At 41.5% G+C, this 17,093-nt stretch overlaps 4 protein-coding genes across 9 annotated transcripts in view; 1 reads left to right on the top strand and 3 right to left on the bottom strand.

Moving 5' to 3' along the window:
* Positions 1-555: 555 nt before the first annotated feature.
* On the bottom strand, positions 556-4,843 carry Idgf3 (Imaginal disc growth factor 3). 4 transcript variants are annotated; one of them, NM_165158.1, is made up of 4 exons: positions 4,639-4,843; positions 4,443-4,560; positions 3,823-4,374; positions 2,708-3,556 (listed from the first exon to the last, which is right to left on the bottom strand). In NM_165158.1, the coding sequence occupies exons 2-4, from the start codon at positions 4,558-4,560 to the stop codon at positions 2,901-2,903; spliced, it is 1,326 nt and encodes a 441-aa protein (NP_723967.1). In that variant the 5' UTR covers positions 4,639-4,843; the 3' UTR covers positions 2,708-2,900. The 4 variants fall into 4 exon arrangements, with proteins under 4 accessions (NP_001285982.1, NP_723966.1, NP_723967.1 ...); NM_001299053.1 differs by having other exon boundaries at positions 556-3,556; positions 4,443-4,690; NM_165157.2 differs by having other exon boundaries at positions 1,212-3,556; positions 4,443-4,690.
* A 398-nt stretch (positions 4,844-5,241) lies between these two features.
* Idgf2 (Imaginal disc growth factor 2) lies at positions 5,242-8,420 on the bottom strand. 3 transcript variants are annotated; one of them, NM_001259114.2, is made up of 3 exons: positions 8,245-8,420; positions 6,007-6,920; positions 5,242-5,947 (listed from the first exon to the last, which is right to left on the bottom strand). In NM_001259114.2, exons 2-3 carry the CDS (start codon positions 6,455-6,457, stop codon positions 5,292-5,294), a joined length of 1,107 nt encoding a protein of 368 aa, NP_001246043.1. In that variant the 5' UTR covers positions 6,458-6,920; positions 8,245-8,420; the 3' UTR covers positions 5,242-5,291. The 3 variants fall into 3 exon arrangements, with proteins under 3 accessions (NP_001246043.1, NP_477257.2, NP_001246042.1); NM_057909.5 differs by having other exon boundaries at positions 6,007-6,564; NM_001259113.2 differs by lacking the exon at positions 8,245-8,420 and having other exon boundaries at positions 6,007-6,564; positions 6,623-6,725.
* Positions 7,281-17,093, top strand: part of CG5888 (uncharacterized protein) — a 48,295-nt gene continuing 38,482 nt past the window's right edge. Inside the window, exon 1 of the mRNA NM_135950.3 lies at positions 7,281-7,436. The gene's annotated coding sequence lies outside the window, so the exon portion shown is untranslated. The remainder of the gene's footprint in view (positions 7,437-17,093) is intronic.
* Positions 8,957-10,472, bottom strand: Idgf1 (Imaginal disc growth factor 1). The gene is made up of 2 exons (NM_057910.5): positions 9,761-10,472; positions 8,957-9,689 (listed from the first exon to the last, which is right to left on the bottom strand). Exons 1-2 carry the CDS (start codon positions 10,419-10,421, stop codon positions 9,031-9,033), a joined length of 1,320 nt encoding a protein of 439 aa, NP_477258.1. The 5' UTR covers positions 10,422-10,472; the 3' UTR covers positions 8,957-9,030.

Genomic DNA, 17,093 nt, shown 5'->3' with positions numbered 1-17,093 from the left:
TGGCCTGGTGGCTGAAGTTCTCAAGTTCTCAGTTCTCAGGTTCTCTAACGAAGTCCCTTAACGACAACGACTGCCTTGTACGGACTCATATACGAACATAAAGTCGCGTGGCTTATTTAAAATTAACAAAGCAATAAAAATGCAAACTCAAGGCAAGCAGAGGGCGATAACAATGTGAGAGAAAAAGGAGAATGAGTCCTGGAAATGGCCTGCAGTAAAACAAGTTCATTGTGGGTAGAAGCCAAATTGAGAGGCCGCAGTCTGAGATACTTAGTCATTCTAATACCAAATGTAGTGGAATGCAAAAACTAAAGCAACTTTTCCAAGGAAATCTTTATCGGTACGGTCAGCTTATCATATCGCTGGCTAACAAACCCAAGCCCCTGACCAGTCCACATGCATTTCCTTATCGCCATCATCGCCTCTTCGACCCGGCCAAAACAATGCAACGCGCAATCAGCGACACTTCATCGGCCACAAAAAAAAAAAGCAAACTGCAAAAGGCGCAGTGGGTATATCGAAACCACAGCAAATAAACAAAAGGACACAGCGCGTAATGAGGGCGAAAATATCTTTATTTAAAGACCAGCCAGAAACTGGCTTCCGTGGAAGACAACAGAAGTCGCTCCTGACTCCCAGTTGGAATCCCTGGTGCAAGGCAGCATATTTGTCATTCGCAGGGAGCACCAGGCGGCGATATGGACCGGGGCAATAATCATGAACAGATCTTGTAGACGCCGCCATGGACCAAATGCTCCTTAATTAGATGGAGCGACAAGCCCAAAGAAATCCGGTAGCTGGTCCGCAGCTTTGTCCTCGTCCTCGTCCGCAGCCTAGAAACACGATCAACGATATATGCAAGTAGTTTACACTCAAAAATATAAACAGTAACAATTAAACATATTTTAAATAATATTCAGAACTTTGTTCTAAAACAGATCTGATTATTTATGTATTTCGAAATGGTTATGTTTTGGTTATACCAGGAATAACCCAGATTTTACTCCAGATAATTAGAAAAAAATAAGGCAAAATGATGTATGTATATTTCATTTTTATAAATGCCTAAGAATATAGAACTTCTTATGAATTAAAAAACAATTGTTATGTTAGTTGTCATTATTTTATTAAAGTTTCCTTCTAAGTGCATTGCGACTTTAGTTCTGTTTTGGGATATATTATGGAACGGTGGCCAAAACAATGCCGTGTTTACAACTTGTAAGCTATGCAAGTGGCATGCTCTGGCCCACTCCCTTCCCTGTCACCATCGATTCCATATAGTTACCCAAAATCCATGCCCTTTGGGCCCTTAACTCGCAGTCTGGGAAGCTGCCTCGAGCTGGCCAAGTCTCGACTTCTGCCACTAATGGCATATTTTGCATTCCAATAAGGCATTGCGCCAATTGCAAATAATTTCCGAGTGTATAGTCAGCTTAATAAGATCACGATTCCCAGATAAGCCGCCTAGATAGCAACTAGGACTTTCAGCTGGCTCCAAGGGTTTGAATTTGGTTAACAGTGGCTAGGGTAAGTGTGGGAGACCAAGTCACACGGCGTATTCATAAGTTCGAAATTCTTCAGCTGGCCACAGATTATTAGATAAATAGAAGGGAATACTTTGAGATACTTAAGTTCGGGGCTTGTTGATTTAATATGCTTATATAAATTTTAGCTTTTGTTTGTTAGATTTAATTCAGATTAAGCACATAGAAACCTAAAACGTTATATTAAATACTTTCCTTTAGAAGTTGCATCCATTATATATTTATATATGGTGAATGAATTCCTCATTTTTATTATCGTATTCATATTTTTATAATATATTTTATCATGACTCACCACACCCAATAGAAGGGTATTCCCAAGTTATTAGGCCCGTCGATTTTGGCCAAGAAACAATAACTTAATTTAGTTGTCTTACATCGTGTTGCTGTCGTCGCCAGTCGAGGCAGTCGGCCCAGACACCCCCGATCCAGGTCCTTGTGGCCACAGTTCACTGTAGTGGCAGCCTTTGCATGGTGGTATGTCAGCAATTCTGTAAACAGGGGACACACGGCCCAAAGGGGGCAAGTCCAACCATCGTGGAGTACGCATATGGATCGCGCGGATCGAGTTTTTCGGAGTCGCGTTTGTAGCGCCAATTACACAAAGCCAAGTTAAGCAGTTCGAACTCAGTGGCGAAATCTGTAAATCTTCGCTGGGGCACAAAAAGCGAGGAAAATCGGCAAAGAAAAAACCACAGCAAAATGCCATTTGACCAAGATGGGTCCGAGATGATAAAGCGACCGATTCGCCCAGACGTGGGCGCCAAACAATTCAATGCAAAAGGGGCAATTAAACGGGAGAGCAGGGTAACGATGCATATACAAAAAAATATAGGAACCCAGGCAGTGTTTGTACAAAATAATAAATTAATAATAAGAAAGAAAATAAGAAACATTGCGAATTCATGTTCAAAGGTATCAATTAGAAAATATAAAAAATATTAATCAATTTTAAAAACTTTTTCGTTGCGTGTATATGAATGAAGAGGGCAAACATAACTAAAAAATAGTAATAACAACATTATTTTTATATATAGAATAATATGTGGAATAGAATTAAGTTCCATTTAGCACTACCTCTTTTCTCTCACTACATATCAGTTTCCTTCATCTCCCTTCCCATTTGAGGACCAAGCCCATCGAATTAATTTGCGGTGCATTTTAGTTTACAACTTTGTAATTAATTTGCAAAAAGGGACAGACACAGAAGGAGGCCTTTTAGGCACCGAAAGGGTGACATTTGTTCCCTCCCAGCTCCGCTTCACCAACTTTTCTTGTGACATTTGCGTGCTGGAGATGTCTTTATGGTCTGGACTGGAGAAGTTGGCTTAGAGAAGTTGGCTTAGAGAAGTCGGCTTAGAGAAGTCGATACTTGATGGCGCGCAGCATGGGGAAGCGATCGTTTGTGCACTGACCACGGAAATCGTCTTGGGTCAGATCAAACAGAGCCACTCCACCGAGATTCCTTGCCCTGGCGTACATAGCCTTGCTGGAGGCAGAGTCCGGATCATCGTAGCTGATCCACAGTCCATGGTCACCATTTTCATCGGCGGCACGGAAGGCGTAGCTGCCATAACGTTTGGTGGGATCCACAACCCTTTTCACCGGAGCATTAGGACCTCGGGCATTGGAGTTACTGGGGTTGGGCATCAGTGAGCAGATCTCAGCCCAGTTGAGCAGACCCTCCTGTTTGCTCTGAGGTCCAGCTGGAGCAGGTCCCTGGGTGGAGGGAACCACTGGCATACCAGAGTCTCCCGAATCCTTGCTCATCTTCCACGACCTGCCATAGGTGGCAATGCCAATGTTTATCTTATTAGCCGGCACTCTCTGAAGCAACCAGTGTTCCATTTGGAAGTTTAGATTGTAGTGGCCCAAACGATTTTGTCCAACTGCCTCATATGTTGGCGCCGAGAAGTCCGCCTCCTCGGGATTGCGCTGCGGGGTCAGGAAGTCAAAAGTTCCCAGGTTGATAAAGTCCAGGCTTGGGGCGATCGACGGGGCATCATAGTACCCTAGAAAGTGGAATTGTGCACTGAATTATTAGTTCCGTAATACATTAATACTCATTATATAATAACTCTTTCCCTGCTTCTTTCTAAGACAATCTGTTTCAACAGCTGCTTTCAAAACAATTAACAGTTGTGTACCAATTAAACAAAGTGGCTTGTATCAGTGGGTTTCATCGATACACAACGCAAATAAAAAACTTTTCTGACTCATCAAATTACACCAGATCGTCGGAATAAACAAAGTAATTGCCTGTTGTTTGTATACTTACAGCTGGAGTTCACATTTGGCAAAACGGTGAGACTGAGCAGCAGATCATTTTGTTTCAGAGCGGCACTCAAATCCTTGATCAGTGCAGTCACCTGTCCTTTGTGCGTTTCCGATTCAGTATCCACAATAAAGTCGCCGGTGAAGAACTTCTTGAAACTCTTCCACGCAGAGCCCACATCCCCATGAACTTTGCGTGGCTTATTTCTGGGAAGCTGGAGAGCCAGGTCCAGACCATCGAAATTATAACGTCTCACCAAATCTCGAGCAGATTCGATGAAGCGTCTGTGGCCCTGTTGTCCCGATTCCAGGAGCTTTATATACTGATTACCCTCATAGGTATCGGCATCGCCACCAACGCTCAATAGGAACTTGATGTGGGGATAGCGTTCCTTCATACTAGTGATCTGGGCCAGATGACGCTGCTCAAGGTCCAATCGCTTGTTAATGCTCTGCATTTCATAGTTATCGGCATTAACACCCGCATAGCCGTAGACCAAATGGGTGCAGAATTGTAGGGCTAGCTCGATGTCGATCATCGAAAACTGAGCCAGGCCTACAATGGGGTTTACAAATGTAGCTATAACTATACAAATACTATGTTCCCCAATTTGGAATACTTACCCTGACGCTGAGAGCCCTGCGAGTCATAGAAACAAACCAGATTAGGAGCGGCGCTCACTTTAAATTGAGCCAAAACCGCTAGACTCAGTGCCAAACTGAGCCAAAGAGAGCCAGTCATCTTTGCAGAGCGATAAACCCAGAGAGCTGCTTTACGATGTCAAAACAAATACTATATACTTTGGGGAGGGGGACGTACTACAATACTTCGCAATGCGTTCCGTCGCCGGCGAGATGCGAAACCAAACTGAATTCGAAATGACACTTAGCACGGGAATTGGAATAAATATGGGCACAGTGGAGCTTTTCAGTGGAATCACCTCCTCGCGTTTCCCCGTAGTGAAACGAAAACCCCAGACGAACAATAGCAAACGCAGTTTTGTGGGTATTATTATCAACGAAATTCAACCAATTCGTTTGTCTCAAGTGCCAACTGAGATCGGGTTCAATGAGATCACCTCTCAGCTCGGTAATTTACAGAACAGATTATACGTCTTTCTCGAGATTATGTCCATCGACTCATAGTTTAAATAGGCTAATTCCACGGGCATAGTGATAAGTCTGCACTTTATAAGGTGTTGACGAATTAGCAAGGTCGCTACTGTTCATTACTCATGCCCAAAAATGTGTAAATATTTAGCTTTTAAATGCTTAATGAAAATGGGTACATAGCGAATAAGTGCCAGATAAATAAAATGTATATACGAGCTCCTAAAAAATATTTTGATATAAAATGAAATCCATGAACTCGGCAGAGCTTAAACTTTTATAGAGATTACACAAAACAAATGTCATAGGTTTTGTTTATAATTGATAATTGTTTATTTAAAGTATTAAATGTTATGTTTCGTTTTATAGACGATATTTGATGGCTCGCAGAATGGGATACTTATCGCCTGAGCACTGTCCACGGAAATCATCGTAGCTCAGATCGAACAGCGCCACGCCCCCTAGGTTCTTGACACGGGCATAGGCTGCCTTATTGGAGGCGGAGTCGGGATCATCGTAGCTCACCCAAATGCCCTCGGTTATCTGACCATCCACTGGGCGATAAGCTATGCCTCCGAATCTCTTGGTGGGATCAGAAACTCTTCGCAGTGGCGATTCGTTGCCCTTGAGGAATTGATTTTGGGGATTGGACAACTTTCCGCAGATTTCAGCATAGCTTAGTAATCCAGGCTTTTGGGACTGGAAGCCCTCGGGTGCTGGTCCACTTGTCTCCGGCACAACAGGAACTCCTTCGAGACCCGAGTCCTTGGTAAGTTTCCATGCATTACCATAGGTGGCAACTCCCAAATTGATCTTATTGGATGGGAATCCCTGAGATAGCCAGTACTCCACCTGGAAATCAGCGTTAAGGTGTGCCAACCTATCCTTCGATCCATCGGGATGGTAGATGGGAGCACTGTAGTCCGCCTCCTCGGGATTACGGGCTGGTGTCAGGAAATCGAAGGTAGCCAGGTTCACAAAGTCCACCAGGCCATTCAGAGCGGGAATATCAAAGTACCCTAAAGTCATAATTAAACTAAAGTATAATTACATATTGTTATTATTTTGAAATACCTACATGTTGAGTTTACATTGGGCAGCACAGTCAGACTGAGCAGAAATCCATCAGCTCTCAAGGAGTCCTTTACATCCCTTACTAAAGCGGTAAACTGCTCCTTATGAAGGGCTGCGTGTGGATCCACTATGAAATCGCCGGTGAACAGCTTCTTAATACTCTTCCATGCCAGTCCAAGATCACCGTGAACCTTTCTTGGCTTATTCTTTGGGAACTGATAGGCCAGATCCAAGCCATCAAAGCCGTAGGTCTTAACCAAGTCATAGGCCGATCGGATGAAACCAATTTGACGAACCTTCTCGCCCTCCAGCAGATCGATATACTTGTTGGGATGATCAGGGTCGATGTCATGATCGCCGCCCACACTCAACAAAACTTTCAGGTGGGGATACTTCCTCTTGAGGGAGGTAACCTCGGAGAACTGATGCTTGTATATGTCCAGGTTCTCGTTCATACTGTACGCCTGTAGGTTTTCACCTCTCAGCCCAGCATAGCCGTAGACCAAGTGGCTGCAGAATTGCAAGGCGATCTCCAGATCGGGATTGAGCAGCTTGCCCAGACCTGGAAAAAACACAGTTTAAATTCAAAAGATGGCATATTTAGTATGCACGAAAAGTACAACGAGCTGCACTCGAATAACAAATAATCCCAGAGACTCGAAGTGGTCATTGCTGTGGGACACTATCTGCGCACAGTGATCCGACACCCAACACTCTCGCTCTCGGTGAAAACTACCGGAGAGCGGAGATCGGAGATCGGTGTATCTCCCCCTGACCAGAGCCACCTCCTCTCGGATGCTGATCCATTGTCTCGTCGACTTCAGTGGCTTAATTGAACGCCAACAGTGTGAGCCCAGCGAGCGGTTTATTATTGTTTGGCTCGGCTGCAGAGCACAGTGGGTTGAGTTGTGTTAAGAGCTTAATGTAAAATATAATCATTTGCATTTATATAAGAATATTTAATTAAACGTTATTTGAAAGCAGAATTTATAAATGAACTTTTCGGTTTGTACCTAAACATATTTCTGAACATACATTTGAGCTGCTAACAAATCAACTTCAGTCATTTTAACTTCTACCTGTTTTAAAAATTTTTACAAATTTAAATTTATTTAATTAATTATTAATTTTATTTATTTACCTATCGAATGCATCTATTGGACGATATTTATCTCATTTTTCCCCTATCCTAAGGACACTGTGCAGCGCTGCTGAGTCACTTGGTGCTCTGCTTGCCACTTGCTCGGATCGCTGGTGCCAAGTCAGCGTCCGCTGGCGGGGCAGTTGTCGTGCTGGACTCGCTGTGTGTTGAACGCTCTGGTTTTTCATTTCGAATGCGTGGGATCGGCTCAATAATATAGACTTAACTCGCCCTATACCAAAATAATCAACTAATTGCCATATTTTGAGAATTCATTCCATTATTTTTGTTTGGTAAGTTACACCCGCTCAAATTAGCTTGTTAATCCGATCAGAACTTCTGCTTTTTATCGCTTTGCGAGCGAAACTCTGCGGGAGAGCCAGTCTCTGTGTTTTATTTTTGAAAAAGAAATAAACTGGCCAGATAAGCCACTGACCTCTATAAAACTAGCTTTGGCTCTCTTTATCTCTCTGTTTCGCTCGCCAGGCGATAAGCACTGCAAGTTGAATTAAATTAAGTCCGAGTTTTGTTTTGAATCAGAAATGGTTATGTAACTCGATTAGGATGCTTTTGTTTTCATTCGTCTGTAAATTTGGCACACGCTACTCAAAAGACAGGCGGTATTTTGGTAGGCTTTTTGGATAACTTTGAATAAATGATTAATACTTTCAATTTTACTCCCATTCCTCATATTTTAGTTCATTTACTAAATGTGTCGTTCAGTTCAAACGTGGCTTAGTTGGTTAATAAGGTTTTACCAGAATTACTGTTTTTCAAAGCTTTTCAAAAGGCATTTTGGATGACAATCAAGTGTGTATATTCATAAAACCTAAGTTGGTCAGTTTTCATTCATTAAAAGAATTTAAAACAGATCAACAACATTTTAGTGAGTAATACTTATAATACTCTAGTGCTAAATGGAACCAGTTTGAACAACTAAATTGTTTTTACGTTGTAACTTTTTCTGTGTTTGATTGCTAGATAGAATATTTTACAACAAGTTAAAACCTCATCGATCTGTGATCTAAGTTTTCTAAAGCTATGTATATATTATTTGTCTGTCATATTCACTTTCTGGAGTATTCCGACCACCTCACTCACCTTCCCTGGTGTAACTCGAAGAGTCATAGTAGCAGACTAAGTTGGAGGCAGCTTCTGTACTTGCCGCAAAGAGGCACGCGACAAACGTAAACCAGATCCACGCCTTCATGGTGCCAGGGATATATCTCTATAGGCACAACCGCAGAGCAGATCAAATGAAATCGAACTGAGACTGAAATCGAAATGGAAAACGAAACCGAAACCAAAACCCCAGCCCCAAGCCGATGACAAAAAGCTTGAGCGGAGCTTTAAGAGGGGTCTGAAAGCCGATCTGAAGCCGAGCTCATTGCCTTACTTATTCTCGCAATGACTTAATTGTGTACACAGAAATTAATGACGACGATTGCGACGAGGCAGACGCAGGGTCAAAACGTTGTGACCTCTAAAATTAAAAAAAAAAAAACAAGCAAATAATCTGAAAACATTGAAACGCGCTTGCTGATTAGAATTCGAAAACAGTGTTTCTGATTGGTTTCGTAAGTGTACATATATAGAACTAAAAGCGGTGGAAATACCCGTCTATACCACATGATTTAGTTTATCACACGCACTATAGAATTCAGTTTTGTTTTGCAACTCGTATGTGTTTGAATATATTATTGTGGGTTTTTAGTAAATTACAAACCAATGATTTGTATTTTTGCCAAAAAGGTTTTTTCTCACTGAGACCGATTATTAAATAATGTGTTCAACCGCAAACATGCGCTTCAATATTTGTAATTCAAATGAAACATTTATTAGAAAACTTAAAATATATGGCTTTGTTAGGCTTAACAAACAAATCATTTATCCCATAAAGTACTTAATTGACCGCAGTATGGGGTACTTTTGGCCAGTGCAAAGTCCACGGAAGTCATCGTAACTTAAATCGAAAAGGGCAATTCCGCCGAGTCCTTTGCCCTTGGCATATACTGCCTTTATTCCAGCAAAATCCGGATCATCGAAGCTCAGCCATACGCCAAAATCTCCATTATCATCTGCTGGCCGGAGAGCGTAATTTCCGTATTTCTGGGTGAGATCCGTGACCTTGCGGAGCGGCGCCAATTCTCCTCTATATTGAGCGGATGCGTTCTGCGACAACTTCGAGCAAATCTCTGGCCAACTTAGTAAGCCCTCAGCACTCTGGATTTGTATTCCGCCGGGTGCAACTCCACATGTCTCATGAACAATGGGAGCACCACTGAGTCCAGATCCCTTCGATAATTTCCATGCTCTGCCATAACTGGCTATTCCCAGGTTCAATTTTTGGCCAGGACAATGATTCTGCAGCCAATAGTTAATCTGGAACTCCACATTCAAATGGGGCAAGCGATTCTGTTCGTCCTGGAAGAAAATCGGAGCTGTGAAGTCCGCCTCCTCGGGATTTCGTAGTGGGGTGAGAAAGTCGAAGGCCGCCAGGTTTATATAGTCGAACTGGGGATGCAGTTTGGGGACATCGAAGTACCCTAACGAAATGATTGATTAGGTGGTTAATAAAATAGTTCCTACTATATGTAAAAATAGGATATATACTTACAAGTGGAGTTCACATTGGGCAGGACTGTCAGAGACAGCATCAGATTAGCAGATCGAAAGGCATTCTTTATATTTCCAACGAGATCGGTGAATTGTGACTTGTGCTCCTCCGCCTGCGGGTCCACAACGAAGTCACCAGTGAAAAGCTTCTTGAACGACTTCCAGTAAGATCCAAGGGATCCATGGACTTTTCTGGGCTTATTACGGGGTAACTGGAACGCGAGATCAAGGCCATCGAATCCATTTCGCTTAAGCAAAATCATGCTGCTGTCTATAAAATTCTGCTGAGCCGTGCGATTCGCCTCCAGAAGCTCTACATATTTATTGGGGTGGGCCTCATCCACATCGCGATCTCCACCCACGCTGAGGAGAATCTTCAGTTGAGGAAACTTCTGTCGCAGGGCGGTGATGTCCTTGTAGTAGAACATGTCCAGGTCCACATTCAGACTGAATAGCTCGAGGGTACCGGACTTCAGGCCCGCATATCCGTAAACCAAATGGGTGCAGAACTGCAGGGCCAAATCCAATTCGTTGGTATGCATTTTGGCCAAACCTTGGCGCAAATACGAGTTGGAGTCATAATAACAAATCAGATTGCTGGCAGCATGGGTCAAACTTGTCACACTGAGCAAGCCCAGTATATAAAACAACTGGAATCTCATCTTTTGGTAGAGACCACGTCCTGACTTTATGGCTGATAATTAGCAACTGAAATCTCGTTCAAAAGCTTTATAGCTTAGCTGCTGTATTTTTGCTTATCTCACTGTTCTGCCGATGATGCCATTATCTGGTTTTCAGGCATTACGTAGTTCCTGTCAATGTTTTCCGACTTTATTGCGTTTGTTTGTGATGCCCTGTCAGCTAATACAGTTTCACGAATTGCCGTGACTCAACTTTTAGGGGTCTTTTTTATGGCGACGACGTATTTCACGTTTTTAGTGAGTGTTTTGGATTTTTGTTTTACTTGCAAAATTAAATTTATTTCAAAGGGTACTGAAAAAACCGGAGTTATATGTTATTAATAACAATTATTGAACAGAAATTAATGATGAAAGTTTTACAGATAACTGTATATTCATATAAAAGGATACTAATGAACTTACAGAGTATGTAGATAATAATGTATATATTTTATTATTTTTAAAACGCAGTTTTAGTCGATCTATAAATGAAACATAAAAACCAGCTTTTTATCTTCCATACATTGCCATAAGATTTTTCATGATCTACCTCATTTACGCATCGTCATCGCTGTCGTCATTTGGCTCCTGATGAAGGTGAAAGACTTTCAATTAGCTAACTCCGAACCGCTCCAAAAGAGCCGACTCTCGAGTGGAGGACAACCTGCTGGGCAGCCGAATCTTCGGCAGCTGTTTTGGGCCCACGGGGAGGCACTTAAATCAGAAATCAATTGAAGCATTAAATACCCCAAACAAAGCAGCGAAGAGATGGTCCTTGGGCAAAAGTCGAAATGGGACAGCTAATGACGACAGTCACAACAATGCGATGGGGATGGATCTCTGATCCGATGTACTCAGGAATCTACTCTCGTATGTGACACAACCAATTAGACAAAGGACATGGCGGGTCCTTGCCAAAGAATGCGAAATAATCCTCACACGCTGCTTAGCGTTGACAATAAAAACCCGGAAAAATCGGGGGACGAGGTCCGAGAGGCGTGTTCGTGATGAGAGGCGGCATTATCCTCGAATGTCCTCGATTGTGTGTGCGTTTTATCCGCAGCCATATCTGTATCTGTGTCTCTCATTGTTGTTTGATTTATATCGGAGGCCTGGCTCATCATCATCTCATTGTTTGCCTCACACCCCACCCATATGTACATATATGTATGGTACACATATCTATCCCATATCATTGTGGCCCAGATATAACAAGCCAAAGCATTTCTAACCTTAGCCCATGTCCACAGTCTATTAGCCACAAATCCCCATTTCCATCTACCAACTATTTGCTTTGGTCTTTTTGGGTCATTTTGGGTGTTTAATGCGGCTAGTTTCGATATCATCAATCAGTCAATCATTGCTGGGCAAATAGAAATCAATGCCAAATAGCTTAATGTGTGAATTAATGTGCTATATAGTCAGATTGTATTACACTTATGGGCTTTGATGTTGACATAAGCTTTAGTGTTCAATAAAACTTTAATAGTTTTCGGACTAAATAAGGGAATACGCCAGAACACTGGGATCGGAATTAAAACTGTTTTAAAACAGTATATGCCAGGCCTTATTTAATAACTTTTTCTGTTGCTATTCAAGAGTAACCTTCTAACAAAACTCTAATATAAAATACAATACAATACCATTTAGGTCATTTAAAGTCTCTTGTAAATGATCAAAACCATTTGTATAGCACCGCAATAATTGAAACTTTTCCAAGAGCCTTAAGCCTTTCTCACATTTTTATTTACCTTTTTGCCGCGAAAACTTGAAATTGTTTTCCATTATTGCGCATTCTTGGCTTCCCTGCTTGGCAATAATTAAGTCCAATAATAATTTAAACAAATACCTTCGCCAACCCCAGGCTCACCTTCAGCTTCATTATCTGTGGCAGCAGGTGCAGAACACCGCAAAACATTTGCCTTATTTCATATTTCTAATTAGACAGCCGACGCTTTTCCGAAGTTTTCATAACCGGGCAGACAATGCAATGCCCGCAAGAACAGAGGAAAATTCAATTTTCACAAAACAATTGCCATTAGGCGACGGTTTTCCTTTGCCGCTAGAAGAGACGAGTGCTCTGCCCAATTGATGTGCCTAATCAGTTTATCTAAAGCATTTTTTTTCTTGGCCGCCCTTCTGAGGGTTGCTGGCCAACAGGAAATTCATCATTGTCAAATGTGCGGCTTGACATTTTCCAAAAAGGAGGGGGAACCCGGAAAAAATGTAAACTTTTTTGAGGCAACTTTTGGCTTTTTTTTGAGGGTTGCCTTTGCAATATAATTAGAAATTCATAATGAATTTTATTTGCTTTGGCCGCAGAGAAAAAAACCGAAATGAAAACAACACGCGGCAACGTCGCCTTGTCTAAATGTATTTTTTTCGGTAATATTGACGCGCATTTTTGTGCAAATAAAATTAAAGCGCCCCCACGCCATTTTCGCCCTTATGAACCCACCGCATTAACAGACCGGGGCATATCAAATTATCAGTCATGGGCTGGGCAGTAGTCAGTCATTCAATCACTCAGTCATTCGTTCAGTCAGTCCATCAGCAGGAAATTCTGGGTCGAGCCTTGGATTTCAAATTTTTTGGTTTTTGGTCTGGGGGATCTGGGGGTGTTAATGCGGCGTGCAGGTATCAAAGCGACGTTTGAAAAATGAAATTAAAAATTGTTGTTGATTCTAGCGCAAAAGAAATGGATAAAGCGAAAAAAAAAACAGCGGATGAATAAAGTTAATGATAACAGCGACTGTGGCACACCCTTCTGGGTGATATGAAACAAAGTTAAATAATGTTAATACAAGTCTAAAGTCTTTGCATTATTTTTCTAACATTATTTGTTTGATAAATCTCTCAAAAATATACAATGCACTTTTAAATGTAATCTACTAACAGCATGTTAAGTACCCACCTACATACAGTCAACCAACCAAAAGAAAAAAGATACAGCATGCCTAGAATTTTTAATTTTTAATGAGTCAAAGAGCACTTCTTTGGGCTATCTATGTCCATGGCGGAGGTTGGAGGTTTATTCCAAGTAGTCAGTCTGTCCAGAAATGCCCCTCACTGCCATTCATTAGGTAAGGACATTTTGTTGCTGTCTTCATTAGAGACTTCGGATCTCAAAGTAAACTTGGAATGTATCCATCTATCTGTCAGCTAGAGTTTCCTGCTTGTTGTCGGGTCCGGATATTGCTTTGGTTTTTGCGGATGACTACATGGCGCCACATGTCACCAATACAGAATCCAGAATGCCAAATACAAAAAAAAAAAAACGAAACGGGACCTTGAAGGACTTCGTTTTGAGTAGCATGACCTTCGGTGTGTTGCTCATATTCATTATAAGCCCAAATAACTGTTGTCGTTGAGTGGCAAGTGTCAAAATACCATGGGCCCAAAAGGATTGTTACCATCGCACGTCGATTCCCCGATTTCCTCTCCTCGATGGCGCCTTCTGGTTTTCTGCTCAATTGGTTCTGGCGTCGATTTGGCCAACTTCTTCCCCCTTACCAGCCTGACGTTTCCCTTTTTGTGGGCTCGAGTTACCAGTTGCAGCTAACTGACTTGCTTATTGGCCTGGCTTTCGGTCGGCCACTTGGCCACTTGGCCCGGCTCATGTGATTTACCGGGCCTCTGCTGCTCAAGTGTCAGCAGAAGCTGAAGGGAAACCTTAGTGGCGGTGCCAGTGGCGACTGGCGACAGTTGGCCCTGGCTCAGCATTAAGCCTCATTTCTGGCCAATTCTGTCCTACACTTTCTGATAACTGTTGCCGTAAATCAATATCTCGCTTTGTGGTCAATCAAAATGCGTTTTTTTTGTTTGCACTGGTGCAGAGGTTACAGTTCGGGGAAATAAAAGCCCATGAAGTGAAGTACTTACGATATCTTGAAGTACATAAGTTTAAAGACTGATTAACTACGTATCTCCATATTTTTAACAAGCTTGGGCGAAGTCTAATTAATTTTTATTTCATACGGAACCGAACAAAAGAAAGTCGTCGCGGCAATAATTCATTGAAAAATATCATCAAAATCAAATGACAAAAACAATGTCATAAATAATAATTAATGCCACTTAATGCACCACTACCGACAATATTCAAACATAGCTGCGAAAAAATATTAATATATATAAAAATATAAAGCAGAACATAAATCTCGACGGAGAGGGTGAAAGCAAAGACAGACAAGTTGGTCATAAAAATGGTTTATAAGTCCATAAAAACCAATTGTTTGCATTGCCCGTAATTGCATTAAAAAAAACACTGAGCCACGTGGACACTCCAATAAATATTGATGGGAAATTGGGGGAAAAAAAAATGAAAATCCGGAATCGAAGCGTATGCATTTTTAATTTCGGACTTAACGCGGCATATAGAATGTAATTAAAACAGAATCTGATTAAATAAAAACAAATTAAGTGGTTTGTAAATAAATTGAATAGCGAGTGCGTAAAAAAATGTAAATAAATTTGCGGCCATGTTATTGTTACATAAACTGCGCTTGCCAATTTTTTGTTGCCTGTTGATCACAAATAATACATTAATAATATAAACCAATAACTAATCATATAAAACAGCCATGTCTGCATCGTCTGTACAGTTCAGTCGACTTTTAGAATGCTTTTCGAGAAACTCGAATAATACCACCAACTTTTACTTAAGGCCAAAGTTAAAATAATATTGTGACAAGACCCATCCCTCGAACAAGACTGGGGTTCTTTTAGCTTCTAGCTGGAGGCCAAATTCGTAGACCATCCACATTTGTCTATTTTCCTATGCAAATCGTTCGATTTCACTGTGGAAATGGATGTTTTGGGCCAGTCTGAGGAAAACCTCTGGTTGCAATCACAACCCCTTTGCGCATTATGCGTAATTCTAAAAATGTTTTCTTTTGCTTTGCTTATTTTTTAATTGCTAAGTTCTTATTTCCACCTCAGCTCAACTCAGCCCTTTTTTGGCCTTTCTACTTTAGCCTTTCTCGTCTGCCAAAAAGTTCAACGAAGTGTGTAAAGTTTTCTTCTCACAGCTGAGGAATGGGGTAGCTGTTAGCTGCTTTGGCATTAAATTTGTGTAAATGGATTTTGCTAATGGATCCAATAATTCATTTACAATTTTACTTCTTAGCCTGGCAAATGGTATTTGCGCCAAGGTAAATAGGAGTCAGGACGACTTGGCCGCACTTTTCTGCGGTCGCCGATGGGAAGGAAGTCAAAAGTGGTTTGCATTCGGTTTTTGGGTGGCTTTCGGTGGATGATTTCACACTTAAGTTGTGCTGGAAAACGCTAAGCTAAATTCCTCGGCTAAGAGAAAAGCTTTGGGCCTAAGGACTTAAGAGGACGTATTTTCCAGTCCAGGTTTCAGCATCAATTAGACGCCTCTACGTTCTATTGAAAATATTTATTTGTCTTACATTGTTACAACTTTTAGCATTGCCTGACAGTAAGTTGTTGTTAATACATTTTCCACCTAAATTCGCTGAAAGCCATATCAATGTATTCTTTTCCGCAGTTTCCCTTAATCTCCTCTAGCGCGGAAAACAATTCCAAACACACAATTAAATACCATTTTTTACGCCCAATAAATTTGTTAAAAAATGTATGAGGCTGCGTGAGGTCCCTTTTGTGTGTGAGTTGTCTGCTTAACAATATGAAAAATAAAGCTGACCATTTTTTCACACGCCAGACACGCAAGGATGAATCGGGGGATATATGTAATTGTATATACATATATACATATTTATATATGTGCGGGCCAAAGAGTTGAGGGCAACGCGTGCTAAGGACCAAAAAAAAGGACCCACAACAATGAACCTGAGCGTCACTTTGTCTTTTTGTTGGCACACACACACACACACTCGCACGCAGCTGGACACCCGGTTGTGTATGTGTGTGAAAAATCACTGCCGCAGTGACGAAGGTCCTTCCTCGTTGTTGCTGTTGTTGCGCCATTATTTTGCTTAATTATTTACATGAGTAAACAGTTGAGAGTTCAGTTCAGTTCACTTGCGCTGGTGATGAGTTGCGGTGGTAATTTTTTCATATATTTATGGTGTCCGCAGATATGTGCAGTCTAAAATATTTCTAAAGAACTAATTTATGTTATTTTTTACATAAATAAACCATAATTTCTCATAAAAAATTGGTAAATGTTGGGGTTTTTTTTAAATTTTGATATCCATCCTTTTCTCAAAACGAACTTTAAATTTGTAATATTTTTTTAAGTGGACTCATGTGTAAATAACCTCAAGCGCGTTGCTTAAAAATTGGTCAAAAGCTCGCCTAATGGATCGCTTACTTTTTTGCGGAAAATGAGTTTACCCGAGGAAAATGCGGTGAAAGGGCACCCCAAAAAAGGTGTGAGTGTGGCTGGCGGAGCTCTCACCTCTTAGAAAATGTATACATGCGCTGATATTTCCAATTCCATAAAAGCGAGAAACGCCTTCGAGATTCCTGTTTTCCCCTGCTGGTAATGTCTTTTTTTCTGCAGCGAATCAAATCGAAAAGAGCTGAAAGCCATCGCGAACTTGGCAGAGACTTCCAATCAGACACAATTTGTTCCCGACCAGAACCGCAATGAGATGAGGAGAAGGCCACGAAGACGAGAGCATGGCTCACACGGAGCTCCTTGTCTCACCTCGTCCTCTGCTTCCG

Source organism: Drosophila melanogaster, chromosome 2L, assembly GCF_000001215.4.
Source record: "Drosophila melanogaster chromosome 2L".
NCBI classification, from domain to species: domain Eukaryota; kingdom Metazoa; phylum Arthropoda; class Insecta; order Diptera; family Drosophilidae; genus Drosophila; species Drosophila melanogaster.
Note: the sequence above shows the minus strand (reverse complement) of the source record. Positions and strands in the feature narration are given on the sequence as shown.